Source organism: Jaculus jaculus, chromosome 7 (assembly GCF_020740685.1).
Source record: "Jaculus jaculus isolate mJacJac1 chromosome 7, mJacJac1.mat.Y.cur, whole genome shotgun sequence".
NCBI lineage: Eukaryota > Metazoa > Chordata > Mammalia > Rodentia > Dipodidae > Jaculus > Jaculus jaculus.
In genome coordinates, this window is record NC_059108.1 from 47264436 (window position 1) to 47284218 (window position 19783).

The 19783-nt window shown below is 41.2% G+C and overlaps 1 protein-coding gene across 5 annotated transcripts in view; it reads right to left on the reverse strand.

Annotated features, from left to right (window-relative positions):
- The window catches only part of Grik2 (glutamate ionotropic receptor kainate type subunit 2), a 744982-nt gene extending 728204 nt beyond the window's left edge, over window positions 1-16778 (reverse strand). For 3 of the 5 annotated variants that reach the window (XM_045155009.1, XM_045155010.1, XM_045155008.1), the window contains exon 1: window positions 11020-11709. In XM_045155009.1, the coding sequence (XP_045010944.1) occupies window positions 11020-11134 (115 nt within the window). In that variant the 5' untranslated portion in view covers window positions 11135-11709. Of the gene's footprint in view, window positions 1-11019; window positions 11710-16664 lie in introns of those variants that run through there. The other 2 variants (XM_004660601.2, XM_045155007.1) reach the window with 2 other exon arrangements.
- Between the last annotated feature and the right edge of the window lie 3005 nt (window positions 16779-19783).

Genomic DNA, 19783 nt, shown 5'->3' on the forward strand with positions numbered 1-19783 from the left:
CTTATGTAAAAATCATCTACAAATATAAATAGGTCTTGCTAAACTATACTAACCAAATAGAACTTTCTTAAAGTAAAAGTGAATAAGAGATTGTCAGTGGGAATTTGAAAGGAAAAAGGTCCCACAGCCATACATCATTCTAGACAATATTTATAAAACAACACCTGTTTAAGATCTCTTTGCACTATGTGGTGATATGTGGATCTGAATATTCCAAATGCTTAGATTTAAATAATGAATCAGATGTGTGTTTTCAGCCTAACAGCTGTGTGCTTTATGAGCAATGATTAAACATACCAACTCCAACCCTTACCTACAAAATTTACTCAGTATTTTGTACAGTATACAATAAGTATGAACTGCCTATTTCAGCCAGTCCATTATAAATACAGGGAATGTAATTCAATTGTCAAAAATCTCAGTATTATCTAGTCCAATAATCCATTCTCAAGCTTCCTGAGAGTTTGTTTTATTTTGTTTCTTTGTCTAGTGACTTAGAAGGAAGCAGAGATATTGCAATTGAGAAGAGATTAAAAGACAGAGAAAGGGAGAGAAGATACTGACATAGAAAGACAAATTACACAGAACCATGCTGTTGCCATAAAATTAAGAATAAATTAACCAAGGAAATAAAATACTTAACACTGAAAATTATGCACTATTGAAAGAAAATGAAAGAGTCAAAAATAAAGAGAAAGGTTTCCCATGTTCATGAAAAGTGAAACATTGGACACTTCAGAGTCTAAATCTCTGAGGACCAGGAATTAAAATTATTTAAAAGCCCACGTCCTCTAATGTGCAGCACTTTGAGAGCCATTCAGGTTCACAGATTATCCAGTGAGTGCTTCAGTTTATTTGACAGTATAAACTAAAACTTACTTTTAAAAAGACAAAAGTTGGTTTACATTTTGAAATATATTTCATGTGTGGAGCAAAAGGAAAAGAAATGAATCGAAAAATATCCAAAACATTGAGAGTCTAGGGAGGTGGAGAGGCACTTGTGGTGAAAGCACAAGGACCTGGGTTCAGATCCCCAGCACCCAGTTAAACAGCAAGCAGGACAAAGCAAACATTTAATTCCAGTGCTGGGGAGACAGAGATAGGAGGACCCTGACTTGCTGGCTGGCTGGCTTGTCTACCCAAATTGAACCAGTGGTCTCCAGGTTGAGTGAAAGACAAAAAACAAAGTAGAGTACAAAAGAACACAACCAGTATCAATCTCTGGCCTCCAAATGTACCAGCACACAGAGGAGTGCCAATGTGTATACTTTACACATACCACATACACACACACACACACACACACACACACATACACATGCAAGAAATCAAAAGATCAATAAAGCAACCCCTCTTCCAGAAAAAAAATAAATCTACTGAACTTAATCTTTAAAAAGAGTGTTTTCCATCCAATACCAGTGTTTAGTCTATTTCTGCTTCAGGTTAACACAAAAATCTTGAAACTGCTTCTCTCCCTCCCAAATCATCTAACCAAACAAACTTTTACTGCCTTCATTAGCCAGTAAATTGCACTAGTCAAATTTACATGCTCAGTATCTTAAATTTTAAAATAATTTCAAATTTAAAGAAATGTTTAAATCAATTTAAATTTAAAAATATCTCCCAGATATACTATTTTAAGTGCAATACATTTTCTTTGGTGTCATGTCATTGCTTGAGAGTACTAGGGATCTTATCTCATTCCTCCCCATCCACATGTATGCTGATTCCCCCAGTACAGGAGTTGATCTTTACATAGTTCCTAATAATAGCTTAGAGAAGTCATAGGGAACTTAGTGAGGTTATCTATTGAGTGTGATGCTATAATCTGTTCACATTCAAGTGTAAGCCCCAAAAGTTCCATCATCAATTCACCACCAAAGGTAAGTCTGTAAGCTCTTTAATTAAGTAGCAGTATGGTTGAATGTTGGAAATCTTCTTGAATCAAGAAAAATAGCTCAAATACCATCATTAATAAGTAGAAGTCTGTCATAATCAGCATGACACAAAGAAAGTGTGTATGGAATCACGCATAGCTTTGCAAAAAATTGTGTACATATGCAGAAAATTGTGTACATAAACCAGAACAATTTGAAAAAACAGAAAGTCTTAAACCACAAAGGTTGGCATGAATTCTTTGCTCATTATTTTTTTCTGCTTCCTAGTTATCTCCCAGATATTTGGGGACAGAAATTGAGGTCCTGATGTTGAAAGAAAAAAAAAATAACCAGATAACCATAAAACTAATCCATCAAGAAAAAGCATATTCTGCTATTCAAGAAACTATTTTCTGTCTGGAGGAATGGTTCAGTGATACTTCCTTGCAAAACCTGGCGGACAGATGTTCAATTTCTCAGTACACATGTAAAGTCAGATGAACTAAGGGGTACATGCATTGCCAGATTGTTTGCAGTGGCAAGAAGCCCTGGTGTGCCCACTTTCCTCTCTTTCATTCTCATTCTCTCTCTCCCTTTCCTTGCAAATAAATAAAATTAACAAGAATTTGATTATATAATACTAATGTATACATATAGTGATTCACATACTTATTAACTATATATATAAATATAAGTATGTTTCATGTAATAGAGTTCTCATGAAACAAAACACTGAGAGTTCTGTGTGAGCCATTTATTATATACCTCAAAAAGCAAGTAATAGTTCTAAATTGTCCTCCAATTCATATTCCTTGATATTCATTGACACTTTTCCTTTCTTAATTATTTGATTTGGCTACCTACTAAAGAGATCTTTTTAATTCCTTCAGAATTTTTCTCAGAAAGTATCTTTATGATGGTTAATGTTATGTGTCAATTTGATTAGACCACAGAAAACTCACATTTAGTCCAGCATTATGGATGTGTCTATAAGGGTGCCTCTGGATAAAATTAGCATTTGAGTAGGCATAAAAGGGTATATTTCCCTCCTTATGTGGGCCCTGGCCCTGGTATTCTAAAGATCATGAGTAATAAATGCAGCCAATAATCTCAGATCAACTACTCTTCTTCTTTTTTTTTAAGTACTGAAGTTCAAACTCTGGAATGTGCATATGCTAGGTGAGCACTCTTCTTACAAATCTGTACCTCCACGCACCTGGTCCTTTTTTAAGGCTTCAGTGATTAACAACAAAAATGGAGCTTTCACTTCCATTTCAGTATTGTAAAGAATAGAATAGAGTTCCATTAGTTCTGCATAAAGGGCTAACAATAGACAATAAATAAATAAATACATACATAAATAAATAAATAAATAAATAAATAAATAAATAAGAAAAGAATGAAAGCAAGAAATCACTTTAACTCCTTGTTGCAGACCATGGCCACAGCCTATTACCTCGTTTTCAGTGGATTTTCCGTACCTCTACACAGGAGTTCAAACCCTAAAACCAACATGCTAAAACACCTTTAGAACCTCACTTATGTCACAACAGAGCTGGTCCACTAACTCTCTCAAAGCCTTATCTTCTTATACTTGCATTTCTTCTCTTACATTAAATCTTCTACATCTCCCCCTTTCTTTCCTGTCATATTTTTCCAGGCCCATCATTAGTCTCAATTCTCTTACAACCATATTAATTTCCTTTAAAGAAACCATATGTTTTCAGTTTCATCCAAATAGTATGTAATATGTGTAGATATTTTCTCTTTAATTGTACAGTGAAAATAATTGTTTGAAGTTAGAAGTTGAATCTAAGAATTCTATTTTTTTAAGTGCTTGGCACTAATTGGGAAGGAATGGATGTGGTAAAAGGCTTTGGGAACTGGGAAAAGGAGGACAAAGGTAGGCATGGGAGAAAAGTATGAGATAAGCTATAGAAGGGGTAAAAAATGATAAACTTGAGATGCTGATCTGTGAAAGAAAAGAGGGATCAGAGGACACCAGTGCCTAGGAGAACTCTCAAAACCCATTGTTAATCCCCAAACTATGGAGTGGCACAGCGAGTTGGAGGTTATGCTGACAAAGAATATAATTCAGTGAAAAGCTTCAGTGGATATTCATGGTTTGTTTTAAAATCTTGAGTTAGAACAAGCTATTTAGTGGCCTTTAGAGCATCATCTCTTAAATTAGTATACTAGACTTCATGATTTCTAAAGACTATTTGCTTCACAAAATTTATGATTCTATAGTTTGTTTTTATTTTTTTCTTCATCTTGAGAGGTTCCTGGGAAAGGAGGGACATGAAAACACTGAGCTATGATCCATCTGAATGGCTAAGCTTCAAGAAGTAAAAAGAAAGGCAGGCCAATATATCATTAATTAAATATGTACAAATATACTAAAATGTCAAAGGAAGATTTCTTTAAAGTGCCTTTTATTTATTTGATCATTTCATACAAGTAATTCTGCCACTGTGACATAGATAAAGAACTTAGAATGGAATTTAATCTGAAGATAGAGTGAAAGCTAGAGTTAACAACTTCTCAAATCATTTGCTTTAGTTCAATAACAGCTAATTTAGCAAACTGATTTTAGCCGAAGCACAAAACATTAAGGCTTTGTGGATTGAGAGGAAATATGCCAATGTAAGAATATCATTGGCATTTTATTTTACATGATTGCATATTCTTGAAGACTTGTACCAATATAAATGCCTGGTGAATCTACACAAACTTGTCTGGGTTCTCAGCCTCCCATTCATATCCATGCTAATCTCTTAGCACTTCCTTAGGTTCCCAGTATTCTCCTTTATATCTAAGCATCTCTGTCATAGATGGAATCAATTGATCTAATAAACTCATTCCAACTCTACAGACTTGGGATTTTGTGTTCTCTCTTTTACAATACACTTGTCTTAAAGCAAGGCCACAGGAGACAGCAAATGCTTAACCAAACAGAAAGACTGACAGAATTGCATGCATCAGTAGGAATAATATCTGAAAGACAGAATTTCCTCAGGCCCCTTCAGATTTTGACACAAAGCTCTGCTTAATAGTGACCTGACTTTCTATTAAAAAAAAAAAAAAACAGAAGAATGTTCAGTTTTTAGTCATGATAATAAATGGTTTAATCTATAAACAGAAGCCTAAGCATCAAATACTATATTTTAATGCTACTGTCTTTGAATAAGAGCCTCAATGGGAAAATTCAAAATAATACAAGCATTTAAAAATATATATATAAATTCAGCAGAAAGGTTAAGAATGTACTAAAGTATTATAAACTAATTGTAAAGGTTTCCCATATTAAGAAAAATAGTATTGCAAGAGCAACATAAAATACATTAATGCCTACTAATACAGAGAGAACAAATGATCAGTATGTCTGCAATTTCTCTACAACAAACAAACTTTGTTTATAAAGAAAAAAGTGCAAAGAAAAGTCAAGTCCATTTCTTTTCTAGTTACATTAAAGAATGGATTCATCCTGGTCATTCACCCTTTACATACTGTATATGCTCTATGATTTAAAATGTTTTTTTTCTGCATTTGAAATGAGAGACCTATAATTCCTGTTATTGAGTCAACTCTTGAAAATATTTCTTTATTGAAACTTGGTCCTAAACCTAGGTTCACAGTACATGATGAAGGTCTAAGGAAGACTTATTTAACCTACATTAAATCTTGATAATGCATTAATGAGTCTTTTAAAGGGATAATTTTAATTCCCCAATCTTCAGCCATAAAGACTATATAGTGCTAATCTGCCTTGCCCTTTCAATTAAACTTGTTAAGGGCGTTCTATTTAGTCAGCACCCTGAATGGGCCATTAAAATTCTTGTTCGGTTAGAGTTGTGTTCAATCCTCTGTTGTTTTAAATTCCATTAAATCCAAATGGTCTTTATCACCCCATGACCACTGTGACTTCAATCAACCAATTTAATTACCTTACAAAATTGTCAGCACAAGCAGCAAAGAAAAACAGGAAGCCATATGACATTATCAGATTGAAATCTTCCTCTTCATTGTTTAATCTGCAGTAGTCAATAATGATGATATGCACTCACCTCTTCCTTTCAGGGTCTTTTGACCTTCCCTTTCATGCTAAGATTTAGGGTGTAAGATTCACTTGGAGCACTTCTAATTGATAAGTAGACCACAAATTGAAAGTCCTTAGAAGAAAAAGCTTCACTATCCAAGTGAAAAACAATCAACACATGTAGTTAGATCTCCTGCATACCTCAATATATCTTACCTGCATAGCTCAATATATCACAGCATGTTTCTGGGGAAAATGTCCTGCATACCTCACATACTCTACCTGCAACAGATTAATGATTTATGTCCAAATTAATGATTTACATTTCCTTTCTTGATAGAAAGTAAAGTGCTTTTGATACTCATGTGTTAGTGTGGGCAGTAACAATTTCCAGGAAATAAAATTGAAGCTACAATAACAGAAAAATCCTAAAAACAGGAAAAGAGAAAGCAACTGCACATACATGGTAGATTCCAATGAAAAAAAAGAGCAACAATATATTTTATCAGAAATTATGATAACTAAATGCCTTAGAACATGATTATGCCATCGTATCGCAGACAACACTGTATTTTATGGTGACTAGATTCTAAAAGACCGATAATAATACATCCATGTTTGATCTGTGGAATTTTCTTCCTTTGTGTGAAAAGCAATTCACATTAACTTTCCTGTGCTGAGTAAATGTTGAAACAGTGTCATTTGAGAATTCAGGAGATGAACACTCTGTGCTGATCTACTTGCATTAACCCAGAGAACCGAGCTTCTCAGAAGAAATGGTCACTGACATATAAGCCTGTGTTCACTTAGCAAAGACAATCTCCCAAAGCCAGAAAACGTGTTGAGTTTCACGTGCCTGAGCAGAGGAAAGCTATTTCTAGAGGACGAAGAGATCATTTTTCAAAGTCATTTCCTGAAATGATTGTGACTCCCTTGATAGATCACATAAAGTTATTCTTTGAAGCTATAAGAGTAAGCGAGAACTTATAGAAAACGGATTTTTTAAAGGTGTGTTCATTGTGTTGGCCATTCTTGGAAAGATTTTCTTCTCTTGTTATCCACAGCTTAGCTGAACAGGTGTTCAGGTTTCATCTGCCTCAGATAGCCCGTGACACACCCCATTTCCTCTTCCTAAGAGCCAGTGTTGTTCCAGCTTTCAGACTTAGGGGCCACTCCTCCTTCCCGCCCACATTACCTCCCAAAGGAGGGGAGGACCTCTTTCAAAGAACTTGTTTAAGGTGGCAGCTTCCATGCTGTCAGTTCACTCCGGTTCCTCGATGGTGCAGTACATCTGCTACCATGTGAGATGCCCAGCAAAGTCAGGGAGTTTTCCCCAGAACCTCTTGTGTGCGCTCGACCGGTGGGGGTTCTGCCCAGTAAGTCGAGGGGCCAAGCTGAATGGGTGCCTAAACCTTGGGCTGGGGACATGGGCCTGCAAGGAGTGTCTGTTCGCCCTCCCCTCCACCCTGCACCCCCCCCCCCCACCCCCAGGCCCTTGTGTGTCTAGGGGAAAAAACTTCAACTCCAAAACCTTTTTTAAATAAAGCCGCTTCACAGGCTGGCTAAGAAAAACATTAGGTCAAAACGTCAGAAGCTCAGAAAGAAGTGGCATGGCAGGCCTTCACCTCCCAGGAAAGCCACCCAGGAGTTGAAAAGTTTAGGGTGATGGCGGTGCTCCAGCCGTTTTAACTTCCAAACCTGTTAAAGACTGAATAGTGATCTGACTTCAAAGGCAGGACACCGGTACCAGCAACTGAAAGAAGATGTTCAAACAAACCAAAGCCACGAGACTAAGTGATGGGCCAGCCAGCCCGAAAGAGATGGCGCGGCCGGAGGACCACGGACAGCAGACCCGGAAGCCGGAAGAAAAAGGACCCCTTAAAGTTAGGAGAAATGTCCGAGGCCGCAGTTCTGGGAGATCGGACTGCGGGGTCACGCTCCCCGGACCTTACACCTCCCTCCGGCCTCGGGCGGGAAAGGCGCCGGGACGCCGCGGTGGAGAACAAAGCTGGCTCGCTCCGCCCGGGGCACCGAGCAGCCTTAGGCTCGGCGCCCCGCGGATTGGGACGCCGGGGAGCAGACTCTCCGCGCAGCACCTGCGCCAGCCGAACCCCGGGAAAAGCCGAGGTGTGTCTCAGAATCGAAGGCAGGGAAATGGCTGCGACCCAAGACCAGATGCTCGGAGGTGGCTGCCCTCACTTCCCGGGGTGGCCGGTGGCGGCTTGGGACAGCACGCCGGGGCGGGCGCTCTGGAGCTCTTCGATGAGCGATACTGGAAGAGGGACCAGGGCGCAGCCTGCCGGAAGTAAGGCCAGGGGCAGGACCAAGGTGCTTCACAGAGGCAACTGCAAAGTTTACTTGGGTTAAAAAGTCACTATGGCCAAATCTCATACTCCGATCGCGCTAGCGCAGGCTCCTGCTTCAGTGATTGGGGGCGGAGAAAAGAGAGAGCGAGGTTGACTGGAGCAGAGAAGGCAGAAGATGACGAGCAAGGAAGCATGGGGCTCAGCCAGGGTCTGCACCCTAAGCTGAAGGGAGCTCCTCGCTCCCCAGGCAGTGATGGAGGAGTGAGTCGCATTCTGTCGGGATGGGGATGAGGAAACAACACCAAGGTTACGAGGGTGGATTTTCACCATCGCTGGCGGGGAAGAGGGGGGCGGAGGGTCTGGGCGGCCGCCAGGCTGGGCTTCGTGGTTGCCATGGCACCGCGCAGAAGCGCCTCGTGGCAGCCAGCCTCTCAGGGTAGATGAAGCAGCCATACTCAATGGCTGTCTGGCGGGGAAGCCAGACTGTGGATTTCACCCGCACCTGTCTGGCTGTCCACTACTGTCCAGGAGCAGCTGCTCTACTAGCCATCCCAACCCTTTCTAGTCCAAGGCATGAGGCCAGGGATGATGTGCTCGTTGCACTTTAGAGACAAAGTTGAAAATAACATTCTGAAGAGCGGCTCATACATGCTTAGTCAACCGTCGAATACACTCATAACATGTGAATCCCAGATGAAAATAAAATTCCCACCACTGCATCGGAATAGTCCCAGCAGGGAAACGTTCCAGTGGTTGCACTAGTACACGTTTCTTCCCAGCCAGGCAGGTCAGATTTCAGAGAAAATGATCTCCACATGGAAGATGTTTAAAGCCAATATAGAAAATAATAAGCTATCTAGACACTGGGCTATTGGCTTTATGATGTCACAGGACTGGAAGTTTTTGCCTTGTACCTGATTTCCTGAGGATACTCTTAGAGTTGACCTAAGAAAATGTGTGTTTGTGTCAGCTTTTTCCCAAAGCTGCTGCACACCCTGCCACAGATGCCAAGGTTTTCAATATGAAGATATGAAATGATCAGCGAATGTAACAATCTAATGATTCAGCAAATACTGTATTACAAGACCATAGCAGCAATAAGAAAATCTTGAAAGTACTGGAGGCAGTTTCCAGGCCCCAAGTCTTTTTTTACAACCAGTCCATGAACACACACTTACTAATGCACACTCCTTCATAAATACACATCCAAACATACATAAGAATGCTACATAAGTATATTGTAATACTAAAATTATTGGACAAGTCTATAAAAACACTGCCCTGGAAGCCAAAGTGATGAGGTTATTAGCCACACAGCACACATAATTTCTGGTAACACAAGCTTGCCTTTAATTCTGTCCAAAGAACCAAGCATTCCTATAGATGCTTGTTGCTAAGAGCAACATGCTTAAGTACCATATAAAGACAGGAAGAAAGCAGGAAAATACTACAGTAGGAATGTAGCAAGACTCTATGTCTCTTGCCATCACCAGTCTTCTTCACTATGTGACATATGTGTGGGGTTGGGGTAAGGATACCCTTTCACATATATATGCAAGCATCCCTGCCTTAGTTCAGCAAGCTTGAGAAAGCACAAATTTTATCATTTGAGAAAGATCACATGAAAGACATAGAAGATGCAGGTGATCTCTGCTATAGATCAGACTGAATAACTTAGTGCATCTCCTTTTATGTCAAAGACACATACTCTTGATGATGTGATTTCCTGCTCTCTTTGGTCTAAATACACTTGACTGACAAAGGAGGTATGTTTTGCATCTTTTACTTTAGGGAACTTTGCCTAACTAGTGCTGCTCCAAAATTCCATTGGCCCTGGACAGCAGTTTAGTATTTCCTATGCTTCATTTACTTAAAGCAAACCCCCTGATCAGGGATTCCACTGGAATCCTACATTCAGATTTTTCTTCAAGCTCCAAAGAAACCTGGGTTCTCAGAAAAGCCATAACTTCTCCTGAATTGTAAGTATATGGGTCTTTTATCTGTGCCAGAGTGAAACAAAGATGCACTTAGACCCCCAAACTCAACTCTCCTCCCAAATCCTCTAGCCAGTCCATCACTTATTAGCCCAACACTTTTAGAGGGAAATGTTTTTTAAGCTGTTGGGAGGGGGGAAAAAAGCATTCAGCAAGTTAAAAGCAAACAGCAAGACTGGTGATTGCACTATTTTGTTCCCAGAAAGCAGCATCTTCTTTAAGTAAAGCCTTACTTGAATTTTACAGTGGTATTTTTAAAAGCCCTGCATCCCAGTAAAAATCCCAAGGACTGAAAAATAGATTAAACTAACCAATAAGGCTCTCTAGCAAAAGAAGACAGTAGGAGTAGATCCTTTGGTTTGCACATTGAGCACTTCCCCTAGGTCCGGAGAGAAGCAAACAGAAGCAACTAGTCCAAGAATCGCGAGATTATTAACTCTTCGGATGCACTAGCCAGCACCTCGGTTTGCAAGCTCTGGTGCTCACTCTGGCTGAACCTGGAAGCCTGAAGGCTCCGGGCAGACAGGCGACAGGCGGTTGCTGGTGCCCTCGTGTCTTTAGCCTCCGTGGCCGGCTGCCTGTGATGGGGCGACCATTGCCACACAAGGCACCTCCACCACCCTCCCGCGGCTATCGGTACAATCAACATGAAAATAAGTGAAAATAGGGGGTTCTTTAACACCCGTGAGGGATCTAGCAGTGAGCAGGTTGGAGGCGCCGAGCCAGAGCCAACCCGTCTGTTTACATCCGGCGCCTAGCCTGGGAGCCCAGACCGAGCAGTAGGGAGAAGCGGGGAGGCTTACCAAATCTCAATACGTGAGTGGTTCCTCGGGAATATCCGATCCACAGCAAGCAGAGCAGGAGTTTAATGCAGCGCCTTAAGACTAGATGACTTAGGATCGGGAAAATAATCTTCATGGTGTTTCTGTGCCTCGCGCGCGGCAGGCACCCACTCCCCCGATCTAGCGTTAGACTCCGGGTTCGCTCAGGAAGGAGGATGCGTGCAGAAGTGGCCGCGGACGCGATCACGGCATGGTCAAAGACAGAGGAAAGAGGCTTCGCTTCCTAAACCCATTAGCAATCTCTGCATGTTCTTCACTCACTGCGCCAAGGAGTAAGCTTCCACTGCAAGGGATGGTGGGACATCCATGTTAGTCCGGGAACATCCGGGAGGGAGCAATCCAGCACGCACACCCACAATGTCCAGCCGCTGCGCGAGCCTGGGGAGAGCGAGCACAAGAGGAGAATCAGTAGGATGCTCAGCCCTGGAAACCGACTAGGAAGAGGAGTCCATCGCGAGCCTCAGTCCGCACAAAAGGCGCTTTCCTCCTCTCACAGGTTCCGCCAGGCCCTGTTCCACTGCACTGCCGCACAGCTTCTGACGTGAAGCCAAGATTAAGTGAGAAAAATTGAGATAGCTGCTCGCCTCTTAAGGCTTCCTGCCAGCCAGTTTCCAATATCCATTATGCAACCAATCTGATAGGCCGCCTTGAATTGAAAAAAAAAAAGAATTTATTTATGTGATGCAAATTGCTTTGATCTTCAGTGAGACTGCTAAGAGAATGACTGGTGTCTGCAAGCAGACTTCTTACAATCAGTTGATGAATTTTAATAAATGACTAGCTATGTCAAAGTCACTTTGCCTAGGAGTTGTTTGAAAACAACAGAAATGCTCTTAAAACAGAGAAATTTGCTGTAAATATAACTTGCTGTTAAGTTAAAGTAGTTATACTTTATTTTGAGTAGAAATGAATGAATACACAGTGGAAAGCAATTTGAGAGATGAATGTAGTCTTTAAAAACTTCAGTGGAGCATTCCTTAATTACTAATCTGAAGTAGGAAGACATTCGAACAAGGGGACATTTAGGTTATAATGTTAAAGTAAAATAAGGGAAAATTGTCCCCACCCACTTAGCTCCTCAAAATAAACATATATAAAATACTATGGTGTTTGGATTGCTGTAGCCAGCTCCAAGCTCTTGTATACTCAAATTTTCTTTTCATTTATATATTTTTTTTTCTTTTAAAATGTAGAAGATTGAACAACACTAGCATAAATTTGTCTTATTTTTTTGTTGTTATTTCTACATTTCTGGTAGGAATAGAATCATTTCTCTCATGGCTTTTGTAACTAGAAATTTATCCAAGGGATAAATGTACAGAAATAGATGCTTCTTTCCTCACAAAAAAATTATTGTTGAAATAAGAAATATGTGGACCACAGATGAAAAGTAACCCCAAATCCACTTCTTCCATTCACTTTAGTGAGTAAAGCTAATGTGGGTAGAATAATTGTGTCACTATTGGCAGTATCAACTGGCACAAAAGCACAGTGAGCAATCTGTTGAACAAGTATTCTTAATCTCTAATATTATATATCTACCTTTCATACCCAGCAAACAAGGCATATAGGTTAAACCCTATGAACATAAGATTATATCGTATTTTCAGGCCAATTTTTAAGGAGTGATATGAGTGCTATTTATGTACTCATTGCTATTGTTATATTTCTTCAAAATAACAGGAAAATACTATAATGTATTCATACAATCACAGTGCTTTTTTTCAATCTGTATTTTCTCAAAACATTATAAAATATTTATTTGAAAGAAAATCTACATTTGCAAAAACATTAAGTGGCATTGTTTTTTTTTTTAAGATGGAGGCATAACTGCAATGTCAAAAATAAGTATCATGAATGACTAGTTCTGCAGTCTAGCAGGCAATTCAATCAAACAATCCCACTATTTGAGCACTTTAAAAGGAACACCTAGTGCTCAAAACAAGGGTATCTAGCGACTCCTTCAGTCCATGTTTAAAATGCCTCTTGTAAAATATGTACAGCCCAACATGTTCTGTCTTGTATTTGCTATCTCATTTATGCCATTTGTTCATTTTCTTTTTTTTTTTTGATCCCAGCAGAGATAATAATGACTGAGAGTGCAAAAATATGATTGTGTGTTTCTTTTCATTTCCCAATATGATTGATATCTGCTACTACAAAAAATAACATGTTCTGATGTGGGTAATCAAATAACTGCTTTTGCAGTATAGTTGGCAATTCATGGGACCTGAGAAAACAAATTGTACTACAATTCTTCACTCATGTATTCTGTCAACACAATAGTATTTTTCATAGCAGTTGTAATGCATCTACTTACAGCTAGCATTCTCAGCTACTTTTAATGGGGTTATTATTGAATGTCTAGTTGGAAAAGTGAAGGATGAAGCTCTCACGTCCATGAAATTCATATAATATAAAAGGTAAAAGGTCTCACATAAAGTTCCTTTACTATTAATTTATCACCTAGGAACAAAGTGTGTATACATGATAAATCAGGTTCATTTTCACCATAATTTGAAACAGCTGAACACAACCAGTAACTACTCCACCTGTACAAATGAACTTCTGCAACAGTAGAGCCCACCTTCCTTCAGGACCTTGGACAGCTCACCAGACATAGGTTTAATTCTAGGGTTATCACTTTAAAGTACAATGAATGATTAGCATGCCATTTGAAATGATAACTTGCATACTCTTATTACACAAGGCCAAGTAATTTGCAGAAGACATCATTAAGAGAACAAATGTGGTATGTGGTTTTGAGCACATTTTTCTGTGTGAATAATAGATTGTTTAATGTACCCAGGATATACTAATAGTGATCACTTTCCAGGGCATAGTACTACAAAGGTTACTTATTTTTACTGTTAGATTCCCCATGGGCACTAACTGATTTACTTTTTCACTACAAAAAAATAACCTGAAATGATAAAAAGAATTCAGGATACTAAAACATATTGTCAATATTCCATGGCTACAGACATTTCTAAAAGGTACAATCAGTTATCATTTCCAATTCTCCACCTCCAGACTTCCATCTGTTATAAGGGTATTCAGATTAATTGCCATTTTTCTCATTAAACTTCCCTCCCCAGAACAACAAAACCAGTCAATTTGCTCTTTCAATACATCATGATAGGGAAGTATAGGAGATAACCCATCAAATGGCTATTTTGAAGTTATTTCAAGTGTCAACCCAATACTGATGCAATAGTTAGCTCCAAGGTTTTATGAAGTAATAATGGTCAATATACAGTGCTTTACTGACCACATTGAATTCCCTTAATAATGTGACAGTTTTACAATTTGTTTATTAATAGAAAATTAAAAGAAAAACGGCAATTAGATGAGCATTTCTCTTTAAGAAGAGACAGCATTATATACTTGATCCTATGGACTCAATACTGTCATTTCAACCACATGGCAATCTTTTTCTCTGGGCTCCAAAGCTCTGTAGGTTACAAGGTCAAAGCAGAGATGAAAAGCTGCAAGCACATATGTATATGCTCACATAGAGAATCTATGTCTGCAGGTAAGCCTTGAAAAAAAAAAAGCCACAGAGGCTTTTATGAAGAATTATCAAGCCTATGAAAAAAATGATAAAAGAAGGTGCATATCATGCTCTTATAAAGCTTGTTCCCACGACAACAACAGCAAAACCATTTGCTTCATGTTGCAATGCATTTTTGTGTTTTCTGACATTAATGACCTCTTATTCTTGGGCACTAGGACTTGAGAAGCAATTTTAGTTTCCTATTTTCTGGGTGAAAATGAATCTTTTTCTAGTTAGCTGCCACCTGCTGGGGCATGCACAAATTTGTAATAATCGTTATAGCACAACATTTAAAAAGATAATGCCTATATCTTTTGTTAGAGACAGCAAATGTACATTCCAGAACAACCTGGATTTCAAACCTATTTCAAAGGTTCTTCCATGCCATATGTGTATTTAAAATTTCCACAGAAAAATCTTACTAAGGATTCTACTTGACTTCTTACCGCTGTCCTGCAGTTATGTGGCATTTGAGAAACCTCATCCTACAGTAATAGTTAACCTGTTTTGTTTTGTTTTTTCATTCAAGTGATCTGTTTTCTTGAAGCTTAGCTAAAATAAGCATCATGCTCATACATGACATTAAAGGGGTCAAAGGATAAAGTCAGAGGCTGCAATCCACTGAAACCATATTGCTGCATGATAACTATCCACTGTTCCTTCTGATGGGATCTATGCTGCTCCTTGGGATTGGGAACACACTGCCAGCTGTTCTACTAGCATTCTGCTATGTCTCTTGGTACTTATCATTTTCATTAGTATTTAGATGTCAAAAATGTATCTTAATTAAGAACTTTTACTCAAATAGATTTATGTATCCTTGAACTTTTTTAAAATTCAGCTTGTACAATTTTCAGTGGGTTTAAATAAACCAAACAGGTAAGTATTTGAGGCATTAATCATTTTTTCCTCGTGTACCTCTTGTGCATTTCAATTTTTTTTTTTTTCACTCATGAGTTTCTAAGGTCACTGGAATGTAGCTGATAAGCTGCCATGGTTGTTAGAGAAATGTGTCCTACAAAGTTATAAAGTAATGAACTAAGACAAGTGATGGCTGAAATACAATTGTATCTGCTAGCTACTCACCTGCAACTGATTCCTATGAACCTGACATCTCTTGTGAAATGAACATCATCAACATGTAAGGTAATTTTTGATGACAGAATACTTACAGTATGAAGACGAAGAAACAACAGAAGGCAACATTTGCATTACAGAAAGGTAAGTATCTGAATCTTGTCCATTCCCTAAATCTAAAATCACTGTCTAAGGTGCCTCAGATCTGTCATGTTGCTTGATTTAATCTCAATCTCACACCTCTCTCTCTCTCTCTCTCTCTCTCTCTCTCTCTCTCTCTCTCTCTCTCTCTCTCTCTCTCTCTCTCTCTCTGTGTCTCTCTCTCTCTCTCTCTCTCTCTCTCTCTCTCTCTCTCTCTCTCTCTCTCTCATCTCCCACCCCCCGCCCCAGTCCTCTCTAGCTCCTTAAAGGTAAAATTGTCAAGAGATGTAGCCTGTTAAAAGTTCTGGACGTTTACGATGTGCCTCAGCAATACTGCCCCTCCTTACTCTAATGGGACACCCTCGGAGTTTATGTTGCATATGCTTTTAATATTGTCATCAAAGAAAACATTGTCGACTTCCTCAGCCCACAACTCAGGAGCAGGGCACTGGAAGGATGGGTGAAAGGCGAAAGAGGGATGAGAAGTTCTTCAGACCCGCAGGCGGATTCACAGCTTCTGGCCATCTGTCTGCCTCTCTTCTCCTCGCGTGAGTCCCGGGCGCCGAGGCCACTTCCTGACACATCCACTTATTGGATTGTGTTACGTGCAGAGCCCTGGCGCCTGCAGCCCCGGGCCGCCGGGGCACTGGCTGAGGTCGCGGGACGAGATGGCTCCGGGAATCGGTCCAGCAGGTGCCTTGACGCTCGCGGCGCCGCCGCCGCCGCCGCCTTCACCCTGCCCTGGCGGCGGGCGGAGGATGCTCGTCGCCCACCCGCGCTCCCGTCCGACCGCGTGGCAGACGCCCGGCAGGTGCTCCGGGCAGAGCCTTACCTGCAGCTGGGCGAGGTGGGCGGGGAGGGAGCGGGCAGGTCCTACCCGAGCTGCCTCGGGAGGAGGTCGGCGGGAAGTCCCGGGCTCCAGGACCCAGCCACGCAGCCGCCTGTGCTGAGCGCGAGTGACGGCGGCGGTGAAGACGGAGACCGCCGAGCGGCGGCCGAGACAGACACGCCTCCTGGTGGGGGTTCCCCGCCTCATGCGTTAAAGGCGCCGCGCTCCTTTCCTGCAGCCGGTACGTAGGTACCCGCTCCTGGCCCCCTGACCTCCCCTGAGAAGGGTGTACCAGGTCCTGCCAGAACTCCAGTGAGATAATTTCGAGGCTGCCCAGCTGGTACTTCCTGAGCCCCCAGGCCGGGATTTTGTCTCCTGCTAGCACATCTGCTTTCTGGGATGGGGGCCTGAGCTGCTCTGGAAAAAATAGTGAGAGATGCACAAGGCCTGAGGGGACAGCCTGGACCTGAGAAGCCTTGGAAGGCATTAGGAGCATTAGCAGGCTTCCTTCTTGGTGGTGGCGTTCATACCTCTTTGACACCATAGTAACAAAACTTGTGGCTGCCAGCACTCGGGGAGCAGCTGGTGGTCTGCAAAGTGGCCCTCTTGTTCAACTACTGCATTTCCCTTTTGAGGTTTGCTGGAAAGATTTTGCTCTGCTCTCCCTCTTACACCCCCACCCCTCGCCTGTTCACAGGACAAATGTGCTGCTGTCTTGGTTCTTAAACTCACTCAGACGCTAGAAATCAGAGCATCCAGCTCATTGGCCTAATGGCAATGCCTGGGAAAAGACTTTTGCCCATAGGATGTTAGCCACCACCTCTGTCCCTAAACATCCCCCCCCCCCCCCAGCTTCCTGTATTCTCAACCTAAGAAAGGTGTGGGATTCCCAGGCTCTGTGGAGGACCAAGCATCTGCCTTTCCCTAGAGCACCCAGGCCTAATTCCCAAAGACAAGGACAGAGAATGGCTCTCTGCTTCTCCCACTCGCACCCCACCCCCTGCAGTAATTTGTGCTGGGGAGGAGCATTTGTCCACTTACTGCCTTCCTGCCTGCAGCTTGCAGAGTTAAGACTTCCTCACCGCGACTCAGCAGGCACTTCTCACACCCTGGTGAGTGTCTTGTTCAGCCTGTCTTTGAAGAACACAGAAATTGTGGTCTACCAAAGTCCAGCCCCTACCTTGGGTATCACCATCCAGGACTCTGCCACTTGCACAGGCCTGCTGCTCTAGCCTGAGTGGGTGAGAGTCCGGGTTTAGGTTAAGAAGAGAAGAGTTAGTGGCGTGGCAAGTCTTTAGTCATTTAAACATCTCAGGGGTGGCTGGGAGGTTCCCGTAATTAAGTCAACAGCAGCCTTGTTGTATGAAGAAAATAAATAGTCAATGACTCCATTGTGCATCCTGGAGCGGGCAGCACAGACGCGTGACCGGCTCCAGGCGCCTGGGCTCCAGCTGCTGTGACCTGCAGCCTAATGGGCCCTCCAAGCACAGTGCAGTTTGGGCCAGGCTAGGAAAAAATGCCCTATTCAGTCCATTCCCCAGCTAGAGTAATGAAGACAACTTGTCTACTAGCCAAAGGCACTCTCCATGCCATCTCTACATTCCATTCACCCCCTTGGAGGGAGGGAGGGAGGAACAAACACCTGACCTAGTAAGTTCCACAGGAAACCCCTGGTGAAAGGAGGGTGCGGAAGAGAGACTGTGTTTAATTTTACTTTAAGTGTTTAATACCAGGACTGGAATGTAGAAGGTTCCAGAACCAACCCACCACATTGTTGTTCCCTAGCCCCTGGGAATGGCAGGCTTGTGCAACTTCCTTTTAATACTTTGTATGAACTGAGAGTCTAGGTATGGATTTCTCTTCCAGAACAAACAACATACTCTTATAAAGAGGTACATACCTGCCCTAGCAAGGGTAAAGGGTAAGGAAGCCAGTGAGAAGAGCTAAGAGAAAAGGAGAACAAATCAAAAGTATACATGTTGCGACAAATTCATTTCAACTATTACAAAATGTAAATTCAAATCAGAAATGTAGCCTAACAAAGGAACATTAGACTATATATATTCATTCACCCCTTAAAAACTTATCCAGTGCAACAGCCATCTTTTTTGTCATAATTTATGAGTTTAAACATTTAAGGTACAGAACCCAATACTCTTCTGGGACAATCATTACTTTTCCTCTCCATACTCAGTTGCCTTAGGGTGATCTACTTGGGAAAGGTGAGAGCCCTTCAGAATCCCCTAAAAATCACTAACCAGTACCCCTTAGTTACTTCTTAAGATGCTCTTTAAACACTAGAGGCTCTGAATTCCTTACCCCTGAACAGTCAACTGGGAAGAAACAACTCCTAAATTCAATGCTAGGGTTTATATTGGCCTGGTTTCGGTGAACTGGATCAAAATTGGAGGTGTTCTTTGGGATCTTCTCATCTAATGCCATCATTTTACAGGTAGGAAAACTATGAGAAAAAAAGGGGGAAGTGCCAGAAATGGCAGTGCTTTCTAGAAGTGCAAAGCAAAATTAGGTTGTCTTCTATCATTCTTTTTTTTTTTTTTTTAAGTTAGACAAGTAAGATGTTAGGTTTGAACAATTAGAGTTAAAAGAAATTTCAGGGCTGGAGAGATGTCTTAGCGGTTAAGCACTTGCCTGTGAAGCCTAAGGACCCCGGTTCGAGGCTCGGTTCCACAGGTCCCACTTTAGCCAGATGCACAAGGGGGCGCACGCGTCTGGAGTTCGTTTGCAGAGGCTGGAAGCCCTGGCGCACCCATTCTCTCTCTCTCCCTCTATCTGTCTTTCTCTCTGTGTCTGTCGCTCTCAAATAAATACATAAAAAATGAACCAAAAAAAAAAAAAAAGAAATTTCAATGGAACGGGCATATAGCACAGTAGTGCCGTGCTTACTCAGCATGCACAAGGCTGTGGAATTGATCCCTAGTACAAACACCTCCTACCTAAAAATTCTTCCAGAGTACTTTCAGTTTTGTAGATCTTTTTCTCACTCCAATAAATAAACAAATTAGTAAAGTGCACATGTGTATATGATCTTGAAATTTTGCACACAATATAAGATTCTTAAAGTCTCTGATGCTCATGGGCTTCTAGGTCCTAGACTAAGAATT